Source organism: Oryza brachyantha, chromosome 5 (assembly GCF_000231095.2).
Source record: "Oryza brachyantha chromosome 5, ObraRS2, whole genome shotgun sequence".
NCBI lineage: Eukaryota > Viridiplantae > Streptophyta > Magnoliopsida > Poales > Poaceae > Oryza > Oryza brachyantha.
Genome location: NC_023167.2, coordinates 19,221,158 through 19,238,040, shown reverse-complemented (window position 1 = coordinate 19,238,040; position 16,883 = coordinate 19,221,158). Strand labels below are relative to the sequence as shown.

The 16,883-nt window shown below is 39.3% G+C and overlaps 3 protein-coding genes across 4 annotated transcripts; 2 read left to right on the top strand and 1 right to left on the bottom strand.

Annotated features, from left to right (window-relative positions):
* Positions 1-1,287: 1,287 nt before the first annotated feature.
* Positions 1,288-7,431, top strand: LOC102707493 (CTP synthase-like). Of its 2 annotated transcripts, none has more exons than XM_006654755.3 (21): positions 1,288-1,590; positions 2,553-2,632; positions 3,018-3,104; positions 3,665-3,715; positions 3,810-3,927; positions 4,097-4,153; positions 4,251-4,315; positions 4,412-4,495; positions 4,609-4,659; positions 4,744-4,806; positions 4,887-4,933; positions 5,025-5,103; positions 5,207-5,269; positions 5,429-5,518; positions 5,622-5,660; positions 5,740-5,967; positions 6,061-6,146; positions 6,237-6,285; positions 6,372-6,452; positions 6,556-6,649; positions 6,797-7,431. In XM_006654755.3, the coding sequence occupies exons 1-21, from the start codon at positions 1,473-1,475 to the stop codon at positions 6,988-6,990; spliced, it is 1,824 nt and encodes a 607-aa protein (XP_006654818.1). In that variant the 5' UTR covers positions 1,288-1,472; the 3' UTR covers positions 6,991-7,431. The 2 variants fall into 2 exon arrangements, with proteins under 2 accessions (XP_006654818.1, XP_015693066.1); XM_015837580.2 differs by having other exon boundaries at positions 1,388-1,590; positions 4,049-4,153.
* A 54-nt stretch (positions 7,432-7,485) lies between these two features.
* Positions 7,486-10,808, bottom strand: LOC102707215 (isocitrate dehydrogenase [NADP]). The gene is made up of 15 exons (XM_006654754.3): positions 10,671-10,808; positions 10,325-10,368; positions 10,119-10,228; positions 9,799-9,836; positions 9,629-9,706; positions 9,496-9,549; positions 9,315-9,416; positions 9,092-9,177; positions 8,899-9,002; positions 8,717-8,785; positions 8,518-8,633; positions 8,348-8,382; positions 8,068-8,210; positions 7,767-7,892; positions 7,486-7,649 (listed from the first exon to the last, which is right to left on the bottom strand). Exons 1-15 carry the CDS (start codon positions 10,717-10,719, stop codon positions 7,565-7,567), a joined length of 1,239 nt encoding a protein of 412 aa, XP_006654817.1. The 5' UTR covers positions 10,720-10,808; the 3' UTR covers positions 7,486-7,564.
* Positions 10,809-14,192: 3,384 nt separating this feature from the next.
* LOC102714649 lies at positions 14,193-16,805 on the top strand. Its single transcript, XM_015837346.2, has 5 exons — positions 14,193-14,335; positions 14,950-15,295; positions 16,135-16,262; positions 16,520-16,639; positions 16,720-16,805. Exons 1-5 carry the CDS (start codon positions 14,270-14,272, stop codon positions 16,735-16,737), a joined length of 678 nt encoding a protein of 225 aa, XP_015692832.1. The 5' UTR covers positions 14,193-14,269; the 3' UTR covers positions 16,738-16,805.
* Positions 16,806-16,883: the final 78 nt, after the last annotated feature.

Below are 16,883 nucleotides of genomic sequence, written 5' to 3'. Positions count from 1 at the left end.
TTAAAATATTATGTAGCTACATTAAAATCATATTAATCTATTTTTTTATAATTAATTAATATAGTATTACATTTCCGTGAGAGTTAATAGTACCGAACACGGCCGAAGTGGGTTACTAAATTTGCTGCATATCTGTAGTTGCTGCTCCTTTCTGTAAGGACCTGCTGGAGTGCAATACTTTGTTAGAAGCAACTCAACTCTCACGGGAATAAAAATATCTCTATTTTTTGTTGTTAAAAAGGACTTTAATTTGATGCAGTCCCGTCATTTAGAAACACTGCCGAAACGGTCCTATGAAGGCAGTTCAGCCTAATTTAGTCCAAACTTCAGGACAGCGATGGCCGGTGAAGCAATGGCTCATTTCAAACTCATGGATTTTTCAGGATTTTTATACAATGTAAATCAATACCCCCTAAAACCCTCGAAGGCCTCAATTAAAACAAAGTAATTTTTGGACGATTTAAATCCTATGATCTTTTTTTCTATTTGGCTCTTAGAAACAAACAACTGAATACCCATGAATCCTATTAAATTCTTATAGAATGTCTTAATCTATGAAAGATGAAGTTTAACGTAAAGTCTGATTTCATGGGAACTTTCTTATGGTCTTTATGTCTCTCTAAATTCCTGTGTTTCTCAACCCTTGTTCTAGAGTTAAGCTTCTGTCAAAATCCTTCGTTTACCCTATTCTATTACACCGTTATTTTCTTAGGAAATTTTTAGATGATCTGGATTATCTTATTTTTGGTATGGCTATTCAAGGGCACAAATGATTGAATTAACTATCACAAAGTTAAAACCATTTTTTTACAAAGGTCAGATGAATAAGTTTTATATAATACTTTTTTACAAAACTTTAGAAGTTTGGAAGATGTGCCCGCAAAAATCTATAGCAAGGAAAAAACATGTCTAGGGGTATCTGTAAATTTAACACAATTTTAAAAGGATGTAACTAGAATAAAAATTTTAATTTTTTCTTATAATCTTCTAGTAATAATTTATAATAATAATGATATAAATTACCGATAAATTTACAGTTGTCCAGCTTCATATGTGCACTTCAAAGAAGATAAAAAAATTTCTCAATTTTATGTAGGCCTACTGAATGCAAACGCATGAAAAACACCCAAGATCAGGTGTGGTCCTCGCTGTTGATAGATTTCACAGTGAATAAATTATGAATAGGGTTTACTACATATTATAAGCGTCTCTGATTTTTATTTTGTCCTTCTCAAAGAGTCCAAAAGCCCCCGAAGCGCCTATTTAACCCGTCTTCTCCTCGCTCCAAACCTCCTCACATCCCAACCAAAACCTCTCCCTCTTCCTCCTCCATCCTCGCCGCCACCACTACCCACGGCGAGCAGCAACCGCAGCGCAGCACGAGCAAGCAGCCCCGTCGGTCCAGCCGAGCGAGCAACCAAACACCTGCTGCTAGCTTCTCGGAGAGAGAGGGGTGGGGGGAGAGATCGGCGATGAAGTACGTGCTGGTGACCGGCGGGGTGGTGAGCGGCCTCGGCAAGGGCGTGACGGCGAGCAGCATCGGCGTCGTGCTCAAGGACTGCGGCCTCCGCGTCACCTCTATCAAGATCGGTAACTCCCGCCGCCACCGCCGCCGCCGCCGGTGGCTCCGCCCGTTTTTTTTTCTCCCCCTCGACGTTTCTCGGTGAAAATATACGGAAATAACAGCAGCAGCGCCGTTTCGCCTTCGTAATGGTGGCCACGTGATCGCACAGAGCACGAACACCACGCATCCCCGTACATAGTAGACTGCACCTGTATCATATACTAATACTGAGCCATTTCGATTTCTTTATTACTTTCTCTCGTCTCTTCTGAATCATCTTCTCATTCGAGATCACTAAACTGGAGTAAACATACATAAAAATCTTGGTTTTTTTAAAGTTGAAAGATGATGGCCTTCCTGTTGGATGGATAAAACTTTGATCTTTCTTCTCAACGGAATGAAAGTGCTAACCTTTCTACAATCTCAACAGTGCCATGTTGCACTTTTACTAGTGATGATATCGTCTCATCACTAATCCTAATTTCCCTGTTAGTTCATCTTCTTTTTTTTTCGGGTTAACAAAAGTTGTTCCCTCCTCCTACTTTTGAAACAGATATTTCATGTTTCATTTAATTTGAATTGTAATTACTCGTCACTGCTCTGATGAGGTGGCCATCTGATACTGTGTCAGTGTCACTATCTTGGTTCCTTGAAACAGATAAGTTTCTATTTTATATTGGTGTAGTTATACAGGTCAAATTTGTCATCTCGTGCTATGAAAAATTTGTCCTGACTGAAAGCTTTGTCTCTTCATCCAGAGGCCAGGTGCTGCGCACCTTTCGTTGGTCTATAGTAATACTTAACAAGCTTTTTTTTTTTCTTGTCTCATCACTTGCAACCTCCTTGAGTGTTTGTTCATATTTTAGTACCAAGCCTGTACAGTAAGTTAAATTAGTGAAACGAGTTTATGAAATAGTTTTGGCTTTGTCCTGTGATGATCGAGGACTCTTCTGATCTTTTATTTTTCTTTGATACTGGTCGTGTGCAGATCCATACCTTAACACCGATGCTGGAACCATGTCTCCATTCGAGCACGGTGAAGTGTTTGTTTTGGACGATGGTGGTGAGGTAATACCTCTGCTTCACCATCACTTTTCGCTTAGCTCACTGCATAGACTTGTGCATACTTGTACTTTCTAGTGTGCGGTGTGCCAGTTAAACCAATGAATACAATTGGTGGTTTGTGCCATTATTTCGCCTATTGTCCTATCATATAATCAAAGTGCACCGTAGGTTACAAAATGCACGCAAGTAACTACACTATACTGACACATACTCCTCTTTAATTTGCTTGTCTTACCACGGACTGGCAGTTTGTCACTAGTACCATTCCATGCACTTGTCCACTTGTTAAAAAGGCGGTTCCATTGTGAAGTGTGATTTTTTGTGATAGCTGCAAATTTTCTTTCTTTGACTAATCTGAACTTCATTTCGTTATCTCTTTTTGTCTAAGGTGGACTTGGACCTTGGAAATTATGAACGATTTCTGGACATCAAGTTGACTCGTGACAACAATATAACCACGGGAAAGATCTATCAGGTGATTGGAATAAAGAGTCTCTATCTGAGTGCGCATAAGACTTTCAGTGCGACTTGCTCTCTAGTCGAAAATTGTGGTTTGTATCTCAGACCACAGATCTTTCTTTTCGTTTTTATTTTAAATCCCAAGATCTCCTACAGTTCAACTATACATGTGGACAGTATCTGGTTCTGTAGTCTTAAGGTTGGTGATAGACATGTTGATATTGAAAACCTGTCATAGGGTAGATTCACTGTAAGCAGTTTAAGTGTCAAGGTGTAGCTGTTGGCTATCATGCAACTGTCAGTATGGACAATATCTGGTTCTGTAGTCTGAAGGTTGGTGATAGACATGTTGATATTGAAAACCTGTCATAGGGTAGATTCACTGTAAGCAGTTTAAACGTCAAGGTGTAGCTGTTTGGCTATCATGCAACTGTCAGTATTCAGAACCACTGGAGTATATGCTTCCATGAGCATAAATAAGCTGCTAATACATACTTTTCTAACATTAACTTTTAACTCACAGCAAATATTTATCATCTAGTAATTAATAAATTCTCTTGTAATCCCTAACTGCAGGCTGTTATTGACAAGGAACGAAGAGGAGACTACTTGGGCAAAACTGTTCAGGTGAGAATTTGTAATTAGAATATCATTTCCTGTTTTTCTTTTCTATAACATAGCTGATGAATTTACTGAATTGTGAGTTAATCCACTTTATCAGGTTGTACCACACATTACAGATGAAATACAGGAGTGGATTGAACGTGTGGCCATGAATCCGGTTGATGGCACAGAAGAGCCAGCTGATGTTTGTGTCATTGAACTTGGTGGCACTATAGGTGAAAAAGAACTACTTAAGCAAATCACATCATTAAATAATAACACCGCACCCTTTGGAGCACCATAGAATATAATATCCTGCTCAATCGTTCCCATAGTTGTTCTAGTATTGCGATGCAGGAGACAAAATATTTTCGCCACATAACGACAGTGGCATTCTTGATGCAGGGGATATTGAATCAATGCCTTTCATTGAAGCATTAGGTCAATTTTCATACCGTGTAGGTAAGAAAACAGTGAACAACCTAGATACTTATTCTATTGTCTTTCATGTGCACATATCACTTAACTCTTACTGATGATTTTCCAATTTGTGCTTCAGGGGCTGGAAACTTTTGCCTAGTTCATGTCAGTCTCGTACCAGTTCTCAATGTAGTTGGTGAACAGGTACTTATTGCTCATGGGGAAGGCACCATAATTCATCCAAATACATTGTCATTGTCCTAAATACGCTTCCTAACATTTGCTATGGATCTTCCATAGAAAACAAAGCCTACCCAACATAGTGTCCGTGGACTAAGAGGACTTGGACTGATACCTGATATTTTAGCATGTCGCAGTACACAGGTACTTAATCATGCTGCAGCAGCTTTTTTTTTTTTGTATTTATGATTCCTTCGAAAGTGCTGTTTTCATTCTGACGGTGATTTTACACATTGCTTTCTTTGTGCTTCTGACAGCCACTTGAAGAAAATGTGAAAGTGAAACTTGCACAATTTTGCCATGTTCCGGTAACAGTGTTGCTATTGCTGAGTACTTAAAGTAGAGTTTTGCACTGTCCAACTGCAAATTCTTAGTTTGATTTCATATTGCAGATTTCAAATATTGTTAATCTTCATGATGTTACGAACATCTGGCACATTCCTTTGTTGCTTAAGGTATAGCACATAAACTTTGACCAAATACATGTAATAGAATTTTTTATTTACTTAATTAACAACTGATGCCTTTTTTATAGGACCAGAAGGCACATGAAGCTATTCTGAAAGTTTTAGATCTTCAATGGTATGTCTATTGGCCAAAGATAGGACGAACTTGGCACCTGGTGTCATTTCTTTTCATGACTTATGTGTATTCTTGGTTCTTTGACATGTAGTGTGGGAAAAGTGCCTCGAGAACCCAAGCTGATCGAATGGACTGAAAGGGCCAGCAAATTTGACAGACTGAAAACTCCGGTTAGAGTCTTGATCTTTTGAACTGTTGCTTTTAGATTTACAACAAGACATGTACGTGATCAATAAGTTGATGCTCATAGTCACTATGCAAAAATATTTCCAGGTCAGGATTGCCATGGTTGGAAAGTATACTGGCCTATCAGATTCCTATTTGTCAGTTCTGAAGGTGACCTTTCTGACTAACTTGACATGCATCTGTGCATCACTAAGCAGCTATTCAGTTGCTACTGGGCATGCTTCTGATCTTTTTGGTGTTAGCAATACATTGGAACCTATCCCTTTCAACTAGATTTGGGGGCCTTACCTAGTTTGGTGTTCCTTTCAGGCTCTTCTGCATGCTTCGGTTGCTTTGGACAGAAAACTTGTGGTGGATTGGGTTCCTTCGTGTGATCTTGAAGATTCTGCAGCCAAAGAGGTCAGTGTCATGTACTTCTTTTTAAAGAATTCTGTTCAATTTTGATCTCCTTACTGTATTGTAAGTATTTTACTGATGCTTGGAGAATGGTTACCGTGTGCAGACTCCTGATGCCTATGAAAAAGCATGGGATCTACTAAAGGTAAGTACATCATATATTACTAGGTGATGAGGTGATTCCATTCTGTGGAACTTTGAAGGATGTTCCTCTTCATCCTCAGGGTGCACATGGTGTACTAGTTCCAGGAGGCTTTGGAGACAGAGGCGTCCAGGGAAAAATTCTTGCTGCAAAATATGCGCGAGAAAACAACATTCCATATCTTGGTATTTGTTTGGGCATGCAAATTGCAGTGATTGAATATGCCCGCTCTGTCATGAAGTTGCGTGGTGCTAATAGTACAGAGTTTGATCCAGCTACAACGACACCATGTGTTATTTTCATGCCAGAGGTGATTCCATTTCCCATCTATATTGTTTTTTAAATAGTTTTCTTTCTTTTCATAATTAGCTTATGTTTTCTACTTTTGACTATATTTTTGCAGGGCTCTAAAACCCATATGGGGGCAACAATGCGCCTTGGATCAAGGAGGACATTTTTCCAGATCAATACCTGCAAATCCGCTAAGCTGTAAGAAAACATTCATCTTGCACTGTGTTTACATCATTTTCACAATTTGTGTTTCTCTAAATAATCTTTGCAAAATCTGGACTGAATTAGGTATGGCAATGCAAGCTATGTAGATGAAAGGCACCGCCACCGATACGAGGTTTGTCAGGCAGAATCATTCGAAACTAGCATCTTCCTTTTATTTTCAGTTCACTTTTATTGACAAAATGTTTTTGAATCTTTTAGGTGAATCCTGATATGGTCACAGAATTCGAGAAGGCGGGTCTCTCTTTTGTCGGCAAGGATGAAAGTGGTACACGCATGGAGGTAGGCTTACTGTCCTTTTTTTTGAAGTAGGGTCCCTTTTTTTTTTATTAGAGCCTGTTGAGGTATTCAAACTTGCTAATGCATAATGTTTTACTGGATGCAGATAATTGAGCTACCAACTCATAGGTTCTTTGTTGGTGCACAATTTCACCCTGAATTCAAGTCAAGACCTGGAAAACCATCCCCACTTTTCATGGGTAAATCAGCCTTCCACTTTACCTCATCTTGCCTGAAACATACTCTTATCTCTTTTCCTTTTCAACCCAAACAATCAAGTTCTTTTGGCAAAATTGAGATGCTTTCTCTAAGCTAACTAGAAATAAAAATGCCTGAATTCTTGACAGGATTAGTAGCAGCTTCATCAGGGCAGCTTGACCTTTTGCTTCAGCAAACTTCTGGCATTGTCAGTTCGGCACTGAAACGTAGTAGCCCCTGCAACGGAGTAACGAAACAGCCGAAGCTATACCAGAACGGGCACGTGAAGAACGGCCTGGTGAACGGCTACTACGCAAACGGCAACAGCATTCTTCATACCTAGCAGCATAGCTCTGCATCAGGCCATGTCACTGAGATTTGATTGCTTTCTTCACCTTTTTTTGGCGTGTTTTTCTCCATTTCTTTTAGGGTTATGGATTCGCCTCTCTGCTAAACTACGAAGAGATCGAAAGGGTCCTTAGCTCCAGCGACATGAAGAGCCATTTCCGATGTTTTAAGGAGGTAGAAATGGGCACTTGAGCTGTCGCATCAATGGAAAATAGCTAGGGTTTACTAGTAGTTAACTAGTAATCTGATGCAATATTATTTATTTTGTTTGTTCGATTGCTTGCTTTAGGCCTTATATTCAAGCTTAATGCTGGAGGTGTGTAGCTAGCTTGGTGGAGCCTGCACATTTCACCTGTTTGTACATTGGATAAGAACCACTATATTATTATAGGAACTGAAATTGATGAATACACGAGTATTTGGGCAAATGTATCAATTGCTCTTGTTCATATCTGAATATGGAGCTTATTCATCAATGGCTACGAGAGCATTATTTGTGATATCCAACTACAAATCACGCAAAATTCATGAAAATTGAATCTGTAACATCAAGGTGCGCCGGTTCAGCTTTAGTTGGTTGCCAGTCTTGATCTTAGCTCGTCAGCAACCGCATCGATGAACTCTTCAGTGTTCAGGTAATGACTCCTTGTGACACTGTACGTCGAAGCAAGAGTAGCAGATTGAGACAAACAGTCAGTTCAAGACGCATCCAGTAGAGTAATGTGTGTGACTGCAGTTCTGCAAAGCATGTAATAATAGCGTATAACGTACTTTGAAGATCCATGAACAAGAAGGGCAAGGTCCTTGGTCATCTTCCCAGATTCTACTGCGCCAATGCAGGCGGCCTCAAGCTTCTTGGTGAAGTCCAGAAGCCTAGCATTGTCATCTAGCTTTGCCCTAGATCACACAAAAGTGGTAATCGAGAAGTCACGGCCATTTTAGTCGAGCAACCGGCCATCCCGGTAAATTTCATTATCGGCAGAAAGCAATGACATCTTGTGAACCACTAAATCGGACAATATACCAAAAATTTCCGGATACAGTATAACACTGTAGTGGTTAATAGTTGTACCTGTGTGCAAGTCCTCTTGACCACGCAAAGATTGAGGCGATGCTGTTTGTACTGGTTTCACCGCCTTTCTGATGAACACGGTAATGACGGGTGACAGTCCCATGGGCAGCTTCAGCTTCAATGGTTTTCCCATCAGGACATACCTAGAACATGTGCACATGAACCGGTTAGTACCATTATAAACACTATGTCTAGCACAAAAACAAGTGAAATAACTTATTTCCTTACTAATAAAGTAAAATAGACATCAGGCATAATGACACATTTACCATTTACTTACCAAAACTGATGTCATCAAACCCAATGATCCAAAACCTGCAATGCAAGAAATTTACTGTTATTAAAAGCTCAAATACCAGCTAACCTCATTGTTCAATACTTCTTAACCAAGACCAAACAAACGTTACTCAAAGCTTGGGTACAAATTTTAAAGGCACTTGGGCATATAACCTTGTGCTAAGAAATCACTCTGCACATCTCCATCATAATTCTTGCAAGCCCAAACATAGCCTCCTTCACTCTTAAGTGCATAGGCAACCATGTCATCAATAAGACGATGTTCATACCTAACGGAAACCAAAGTCACCAAACGCCATAAGATGCTGTGATGAAAAATCAAGGAAAAACAAAAGGCCAAGTGAGAATGTACCAAATTCCAGCAGCCTCAAATTTTGATTTCCACTGAGCTTCATATACCTCCTGGAAGATGTCCTTGAACCTGCATAATAAATTCCAACTAGTCAGATCATTGTATTATGCATTTTAGGATGGCAAAAGCAGTGAAAAAAGGGTATGTGTTAGAAACTTAGAATAGGCTAGCAACATAAATACCTGCCATCGTATTTCTTCAAAATTGTGTTCTTGGTACTGAGGTACAGTGGCCATTTCTTCTCATAAGCAGTAGCCATAGAAGCCTCAGCAAATGCATGGATGGACTACATAATCAAATTCTAAGAGCATGAATCACAAAAAAAAGGTGACAAATACATGTCTGAAATAAAAAGTGACAAGTGACGAGCTGTACCTCGTCGGTGTTGTACATAGACAGTGCCACTCCTCCAGAACCAGTAAAGTTGAACACCTCCAGCTCAATCTCCTCATCTTTTCCCTCTATGAAAAATAAAGAAAAAGGTAAAATAGAATCTCTGTTCATATGCATTGGTCAATAACCATCAAAGTAGCAATTGTAAATTAGGAGGTTTAGTTAGAAAAATATTCAATTTATAGTGTAAGGTAATTTAGCATACCAAAAACCAATTTAAGCTTGCCAGGTCCCTTGATAACTGCATCTGTTGCACGGTACTGATCACCAAATGCATGCCTTCCGATGCAAATGGGCTTAGTCCATCCTGAAAACGCCAACACTTCGGTAAGCATGAGAAGACCACATAAAAAAACAGTACTAAATTTTTGCTCTTCTCCCAGTACCTGGAACAAGACGAGGAATGTTTTTGCAGATAATTGGTTCTCTGAACACAGTGCCTGAAGGTAAGCAAGAACAGAAACAGAAATGTCAGAATTCCCAAAGCCTGGACCAAAAGAAAGTGCAGCAGTTCTTTACCGTTTAGGATATTCCTAATTGTGCCGTTTGGGCTCTTCCACATAGATTTCAGGTTGAACTCCTTAACCCTTGCTTCATCTGTTATGTTTTTTATGCAACAGTCAGTAACAATATAGTTGCAAGCCATTGTCATTTGTCAATAAACATCAATGGCAGAATAACAAATGTACCTGGTGTAATGGTTGCACACTTGATGGCCACATTGTACCTACGCAGAATGGATGGGGCAGGAACATAAACAACAGTAAAAGATAAGTACACACCATACAATGCAGTGAAATGTTCAACACAGGCCTAAGCAGAACTGAAGGAACAAGTAACCGAGTGACAGTAATGCACGTGGAGATTCCTTTGCACTGCTTAAATAAGTATGGAAGAAGATTGAATGCATAGATTTCTGACATACACAGTTGTCCAACCGCAATTCGACTACAAATCAAGCATCAAGTGGCTCTTTCCTTGTGAACCTTAATTAGCATAAAGTTCTTACTTGAGGGTAGCCTCCGCTGCCTCCACTGTGACCTTGTCGTCGGTTTCATCACGGTATGGAAGTCCGAGGTCAAAGTACTTGATGTCCAAGTCCAAGAACGGAAGGATAAGCTGCAGATTTAGCGTAAAGAAAGCATTTTTTTTATAGGAAAACCAACCGGGAGAGGACAAAGCACTTCACAAGAGAATCAAACCAGTATCCATTACCTTATCCTTGATAGATTTCCAGAACACTCGAGTCATCTCGTCACCTGCACACGGAAAATTCGGGGTAGAACACGTGAGTGCCATATCGCCGGGACGAGCACAGCACACGACCTCACCGGAAACCTCCCGGTGCGAATCGAATCCCGACTCCCCACCATTAGCCAAGCAAGCGCAACGTAAAGGATCTACCAGCGTCTGTTTTGCACTAAAGATCGTTAAAATCATCGTGCTGCTTTGCGCTAAAGATGGCTCAGACAAGGCAGCAAGTCGCAGAAATCCAGAGTAGCAGATCCGTCGCGGGGGAAAGGGAAGGGAGAGGAAGGGAAACGATCTGGTTGTGACTGACCGTCCATCTCGACGATGGGGTTGGCGACCTTGATCTTGCTGAACGCCATGGTCGCGACCGCGCCGGCGGAGATCGCGAGGGCGGCGAGGAGATTGGATTGGAAGTCTTGGGGAAGAAGGAGGTGGTGGCACACTGGCACTGAACAAGAACGAGCGATGAAGCAGGCGAGAGGCGAGCGAGGTTTTAAATAGACCTCCCAGGTGGGGCCCACCTGTCAGACGATGAATTTTTTATCCTGGTTCACGCTCTAGCCACCGATTGGCGCCACTGGTTCACGTTCTCTTCAGAATCCATGGGAAAAGTTGATACAATCCACTCGACCACTCACCAAGACAGTCTTCCAAGAAAAACTATAAAGATAGGTCAAACCATCGTGTTGTTTGAGACCAACATCTGTCAAAAGTTGCCTGCAAGAGCCATGCATTCTATGTGATCCTAGGTACAAAAGTACATTAGCGGATTTAATCAATAAGATTAGAGTTGTATAAATAAACTAGCCTCTCATTTCATTGATTTCTTTTACAGAGGTTTAGTGGATTTTCCCATAATTTTAACAGGGATAGTAGGGCTCGTGTTTCCAGCCTCTATATTAGGAGTACTGCTATAGCAATCCTGCGAGCGATATGAATCAATGCATGTGAGAAATTGAAGTTCTGAAACCACAAGTGCCAATCTCTCGGCAATATTCTGAAACCACAAGTGCAATCTCTCGCAATATTCTGAACCCATTTACACTCCACCTACCCTTTTTGATTGCTGAAAGTCTCAAATGCTGATGCACAGCAGCACAAGCCATCTGATTTGATAAATGTTCTACCAGTAAACGAACCCAGTATCAGTACCAGTTTCGCCTTGAATACAGAAGCTAGCTGCCTGGCTGGCAGCCTTGCAGCTACGCAAACTGCCACCCAAAAAACCTGGTTCTTATCATTTTGACAACTTGATATAAGTATATTTTAAAATTTAAAATTTAGAGCTTGATTTGAGATTTTTCATTGTATTTTATAGCATTTGTTTTAAAGCGATAAGAATATGTCTGTAAAAGTTTCACCCATACATTATTATTCCTTGGGTATTTTAATACACAGAGTCATTTACTTTTTATTACATGTTTAACCGTTTGTCTTATTTAAAAAATTATATAACTATAATTTATTTTGTTGTGAGATTTTTATCTAAATGTATTTTAAATATAACTTATATTTTTATGTACTTGCGTAATTTGTTTAAATAAGATTAAATAATCAAACATGTAATAAAAAATCAATGATGTTATATATTGAAATACAGAGGGAATATCTAATTGCTAATATAAATCAGTGAAGCATGGTGTCATGTGTGATCTTGACTGAAATTGGCTGTCAAAAACTTGGAAAAGAATAGGCTTTAAAAACAAACGACAAAATTTGACACCCAGGACCTAGAATTGGATCGGATAAATTTCAGAGAACATAGAATAGAATAGATCGGGTAAATTTTAGAGTTATATGAGCGAGTTTTCACGGTACACGTGGAATTTACCATATTTCGAATTAGCGCGCTCGTGCGGTGGGCGAACGTTCGACTCGGTTTCACCCGCTTGCCGAGTTGCCTCCGGCCCAGTCCGCCATGGGGGCGCGCGGCCGGCGGCTTACCTGCGTTGTCTAGGCTATTACAGAGTACTTGGGCTCCATTTTTTGCAGTGCAGGGGCCTGGACGCTTAGTTGGGAGCGTCTTTGCACATGTCCACTGGCCCAGCACAACAATGGGTGACGATAATTATCTGCGTGGCCCAGCCTCCACCCGACCACTCGTGAGCTAACACAGTATCTGCTTTTTCCGAGAGTAATTTTATGGTTTCTGAGAAAGTATCATGAGATATTATTTTTTTCTACTTTTGATATCGTTGATTTTTTATATACACTCGACTATTTGTCTTATTTAAAAAATTTACATAATTATTAATTTTTTATATCATTTTATTTATTGTTAAATATACTTTTATGCATATATATAGCTTTATATATTTGATAAAAAAGTTTGAATAAGACAAATAGTCAAATATTTTTAAAAAAGTCAATGGTAACAACATTTAGGGATAACGATAGTATATAAATTTTAGTATCTCTTGATACCTTAGATACTATGAGTTACTAAATTTCACATTAAAATTTTGGTAGTATATACTCAATAACTACGGAATTACTCTTTTTCTAAACAAAAGAGAGAGAAAACTCTGCATCTGCTAATTTGCAGCACAACGTGCTAGATCGTGCTAATGTGCTTAACGTTTACTACAGATCATGTAGTTCGCATTACTGGGTGTCTTATACTGATTGTATTATTGCCCATCAATGGAGCACCACGACATTAGTCATCAAAACCGGGTCCAATGCGGGTGATTAACTTATTACTAACACAAAGCTGTCACGATGATTTATTCCTTACTCTGATTCAACAGGTAATGAGAAAAGAATAAGGTCAATAACATCTGCTGCAAGCAAGTGCCTATTGGAGTTTGGACTTTGGACACATGCTGATGTATTGCCGGCGGGTACTTTTCAGTCGCATCTTTTTTCCGTTTCTAGTTAGACTTATGAACAAAAGTTTATATTCTTAACTTTTAATTTAGAGTTAATTTATATGTTTTTTCATAGTTTTTTTTTCTCTTTTTACTTCTATGTTGTTAAGAACACATATAAAAAATTTTATTGATAATTATTTTTGTTTGTAAATGTATCGCTAAAAAAATCAAACGATAAGGCCCTTTTTCTTTCCTCCCTCCTTATTAGCTGTGTTGTTTGGCTCCGGTTGCAAATGCTAGTAAGTTAAACTTTAAAATTGAAAACTTAATTTTTAAGTTGGTTTTATGATTTATTTCTATTATTTAAAGTATTTACTTTCCAAGTATAAAAAAATTTGCTAGTAAATTTTTAAGATAATATGCTCATCTTTTCGTTCATACTTAGGTTACGTTTACTTCTCAAAAATTTTTAGAAGAGATGGCACACACAAATTTCACATTCTGACCGAAACCGTGAGACAAATCTTTTGAGTCTAATTAATTCGTCATTAGCACATGTTGGTTACTGTAGCACTTATGGCTAATCCTGTACTAATTAGACTCAAAAGATCCATCTCACGATTTCCTACATAAATGTGTAATTATTGTTAATGTTTATGTATATTTAATGTTTTATTTAGATATCCAAAGATTCGATAGAATGTTTTTAGAAAAAAAATTTGGAACTAAACAGAGCCTTATAAACAGAAGTCAAAATTTATTTTTTTCTTTTCAGCCTTGTTATTTTAAGTCACTGGGAGTACGAGCATGTATATAAAATTTTATTTATATATTATGTTTTATGTGTAAATATTACGAAAAGATGAGCCCGTAGGCCGGCATGATTTTTTTTTAAGTAGCCGGTGGCGGTTTCCTTCTCCTTTCCCAACTCGCGGGTCTCAACTGCTTCTTCGTCCGGTGCTCCTTCTCTCGCGGCCGCCGCTCCGCCCCCAGATCTCCGGCCCGGGGCAGGCAGCGGCGCGTGGACCAGCTCGGCCGGGTTTTATTGGGGGTGGGAGCGGGGCAGTGCGAGCTTTGCTGCTACTGTCGTGCCGGGATGCGGCGGCGCGGCCTGCGGCTGCTCCTGGTGGTCTGTCTGGTTGTTGCTGCCGCCGCAGAGGAGGTGAGATTTCGAACTATTGGTTAAGTTCTCAGCGGTACATTCAGGGGGAGCGATTCCTAGCTGTGTATTGTGTTGCTGGATCAAGCAAGGTTGATGTACTGGATTAGAGTACTGGACTGAATGTTTGCTATTTGTGCTTTAATTGTTGAGGAAAAAACGTTGTTTGATGTTAATTCTTAGCACTGCAAAACATGCGTAGTTTGGGAAGAAAGATAAGATGACATCAATTGTGTACTTAGGATGGATTCAATCTTGGATTTCGTGGTTCAGGCATAGGATCATTTCTGGTAGTTTTTTATGATTCAATCTGGCTTAACCAGCAATGCATCACTATCGTGCTCCTTTCTGGCTTCTGCACTCAGAGTTCAGGCACTTATCATTGAGATTCTCATGTCACCTGAAAATATTTCATTTTGATCACTTAACTCGTGATGGCCAAAGCTCAATTCACCAGTCATCCAGTGGGTTAACGATACTAAACATCTGAAGCGCATACTGCTTACCATGGCATCTTAATTTGAGTAGTCAAAGATCTGCACCATTGATCCTGTTACTAATGAATGCCAAAATGTGTTTTCGTCTTGTTGCTGCTGCTGATATATTTTTTAATTTAGGTTCAAACAAATATTCTACAAGCAGACAAAAATGGTGGCAACGATTTAGCACATTCAGATGGTGCGGAAACAGGACGGCATGATGAAACAAATCCTAATAAAGGACAGCATGATGAAGCAAAGAATGACACTGATGAGAAGAACAAGAAGGGTGCATTAACAGAAGGAACTATGAAGACGAAGGACGAGGCAAAAGTGAATCATCTGAACAAAGATATCAGCACAGCAAAATCGTCACATGTAACCGACTTCTCACAAGATCCTCTCATCAAGGAGTGTGATCCATCCCATAGATGTGTGATTGAAAATAAAAAGTTCATCGCCTGCTTGAAAGTTCCTGGCGAAGGTGATTTTTCTCACCACTTAGTCTTCTTCTTATGCTCTCTGTTAGTGCATATTAATTCTTGTGTAGCACTATCAACAAAACTTCTCATTTCCTTTTGATATATCGTCTGTACATTATTATGGCAGTTCAAATATATTTGATTTCACTTTCCCTTAAATTAGTGCTACCAAAAGAAGTGGGTATGTAAATCAGATTTGAAACATAATTGCTCTGCCATTATATTTTGCCCTGCCAGCAATTTTTGGCCAATTACTATGCACTATTGTCAATTTATAGTCAAGATTAGGGCTGACAAAGTGACAATTGATGGCGTAGGTGGAGCTAACTAGAGTAACCAAAAGCACAATGACTAGCACCAATATACTTGCTCCATTCCAAAATATAAGCATTACTAGGACTCAAACTTTGTACCACTATAGAAGCATTTCTGGGAGCACTGATTCCATACATTTTCAGCCAATGAGATGCTCCAAAGGGAATCTAAGCAATTCAAAATCCAAAAATTGATTACTGAAATGACTAAAAGAGAGTATTTTCCCTCTACCTTAGTTTTTGCTAAAGAACCTAGAAATTCGTATATTTTGAACGGAGTTAGTACAATACAGCTGCTGTATCACAAGCAAATTGTGTCTTTGAAGAATTTAAGCAATTAATGTTACCCCATAAATACCTGTGGTGTTATCATTTTCAAAAGAAATACTTTGCAAACATATTTTCTAATTGTGTTTCCTCTGAAGGTTTTGCATTGTTGCTTCACATGTGAATGTAGTCGTGTTAGTTATTACTAATTAGTTTTTTCTATATTTTGCCCATAAGTAAACTGTTGCTGTCCAAATCAGATTCATTAGCTCTATCACTTCTGATGGACAACAAAGGCATGAACCCACTTGATGTTGGCATTGCAACTCCAGAATTTGTCACTTCAGCAGAAGACACCGTCCATGTCAGTGCAAATGATCACAATGAGGTAAGCTAATGAAAATGAGTAATATATCTTGAAAATAGTTATAATAATGGGATGGAGCATTGTTACTCTTTCCCATGATCCTTGCCTCATGGCGAAAATTTCATTTTAACTTGTGTTTCATCATAAATTTTGTGCATGGGTTCTATATTTCATGTGAACTACGGTATGGTAAGGCCCATCTTGATTTATATACATACTGTTTTAATGTTTTCAATCGGTGTACTGATATTTTTGTTATTTTCTTATTTTTAATTTAGACACAGGTGACTATTTTTAAAAACGGTGCACCAAACATGGCAATAGTTCTCAGACTCAGAGTTGCAGAAGAAGACTGTAATATTAGCATCCACCGTGCAATTGCGAGGGAGACAAGTCAAGTAATGCCAATGCGACTTACCTCAACATACATGCTAGTACCTGTTTTCGTTCTCATTGGAGCGGTGGTAGCATGCATCAGAATTCGGAGAAGAGGTAACCAAGATGGCGGACCTGCATACCAGAAGCTTGATGTGGCGGAGCTTCCTGTTTCGACTGGAGGGAAGAAAGAAGCAGATCAATCTGATCAGTGGGATGACAACTGGGGAGACGAGTGGGATGATGAGGCGCCATTGACGCCAACCA

Bases quoted from the DNA above. Each gene is read 5' to 3' on its own strand.
- LOC102707215 (XM_006654754.3), bottom strand. From the start codon at position 10,719: ATGGCGTTCAGCAAGATCAAGGTCGCCAACCCCATCGTCGAGATGGAC. The intron at 9,178-9,314 runs GTATGCTAAATT...TATTTTTCATAG, and splicing joins CAAGCTTAAATTGGTTTTTG to AGGGAAAAGATGAGGAGATT. The intron at 7,893-8,067 runs GTACAACTATTA...TGTGTGATCTAG, and splicing joins TCAAGAGGACTTGCACACAG to GGCAAAGCTAGATGACAATG.
- LOC102707493 (XM_015837580.2), top strand. From the start codon at position 1,473: ATGAAGTACGTGCTGGTGACCGGCGGGGTGGTGAGCGGCCTCGGCAAG. The intron at 1,591-2,552 runs GTAACTCCCGCC...GGTCGTGTGCAG, and splicing joins CGTCACCTCTATCAAGATCG to ATCCATACCTTAACACCGAT. The intron at 2,633-3,017 runs GTAATACCTCTG...TTTTTGTCTAAG, and splicing joins TTTTGGACGATGGTGGTGAG to GTGGACTTGGACCTTGGAAA.
- LOC102714649 (XM_015837346.2), top strand. From the start codon at position 14,270: ATGCGGCGGCGCGGCCTGCGGCTGCTCCTGGTGGTCTGTCTGGTTGTT. The intron at 14,336-14,949 runs GTGAGATTTCGA...TTTTTAATTTAG, and splicing joins TTGCTGCCGCCGCAGAGGAG to GTTCAAACAAATATTCTACA. The intron at 15,296-16,134 runs GTGATTTTTCTC...TGTCCAAATCAG, and splicing joins CTTGAAAGTTCCTGGCGAAG to ATTCATTAGCTCTATCACTT.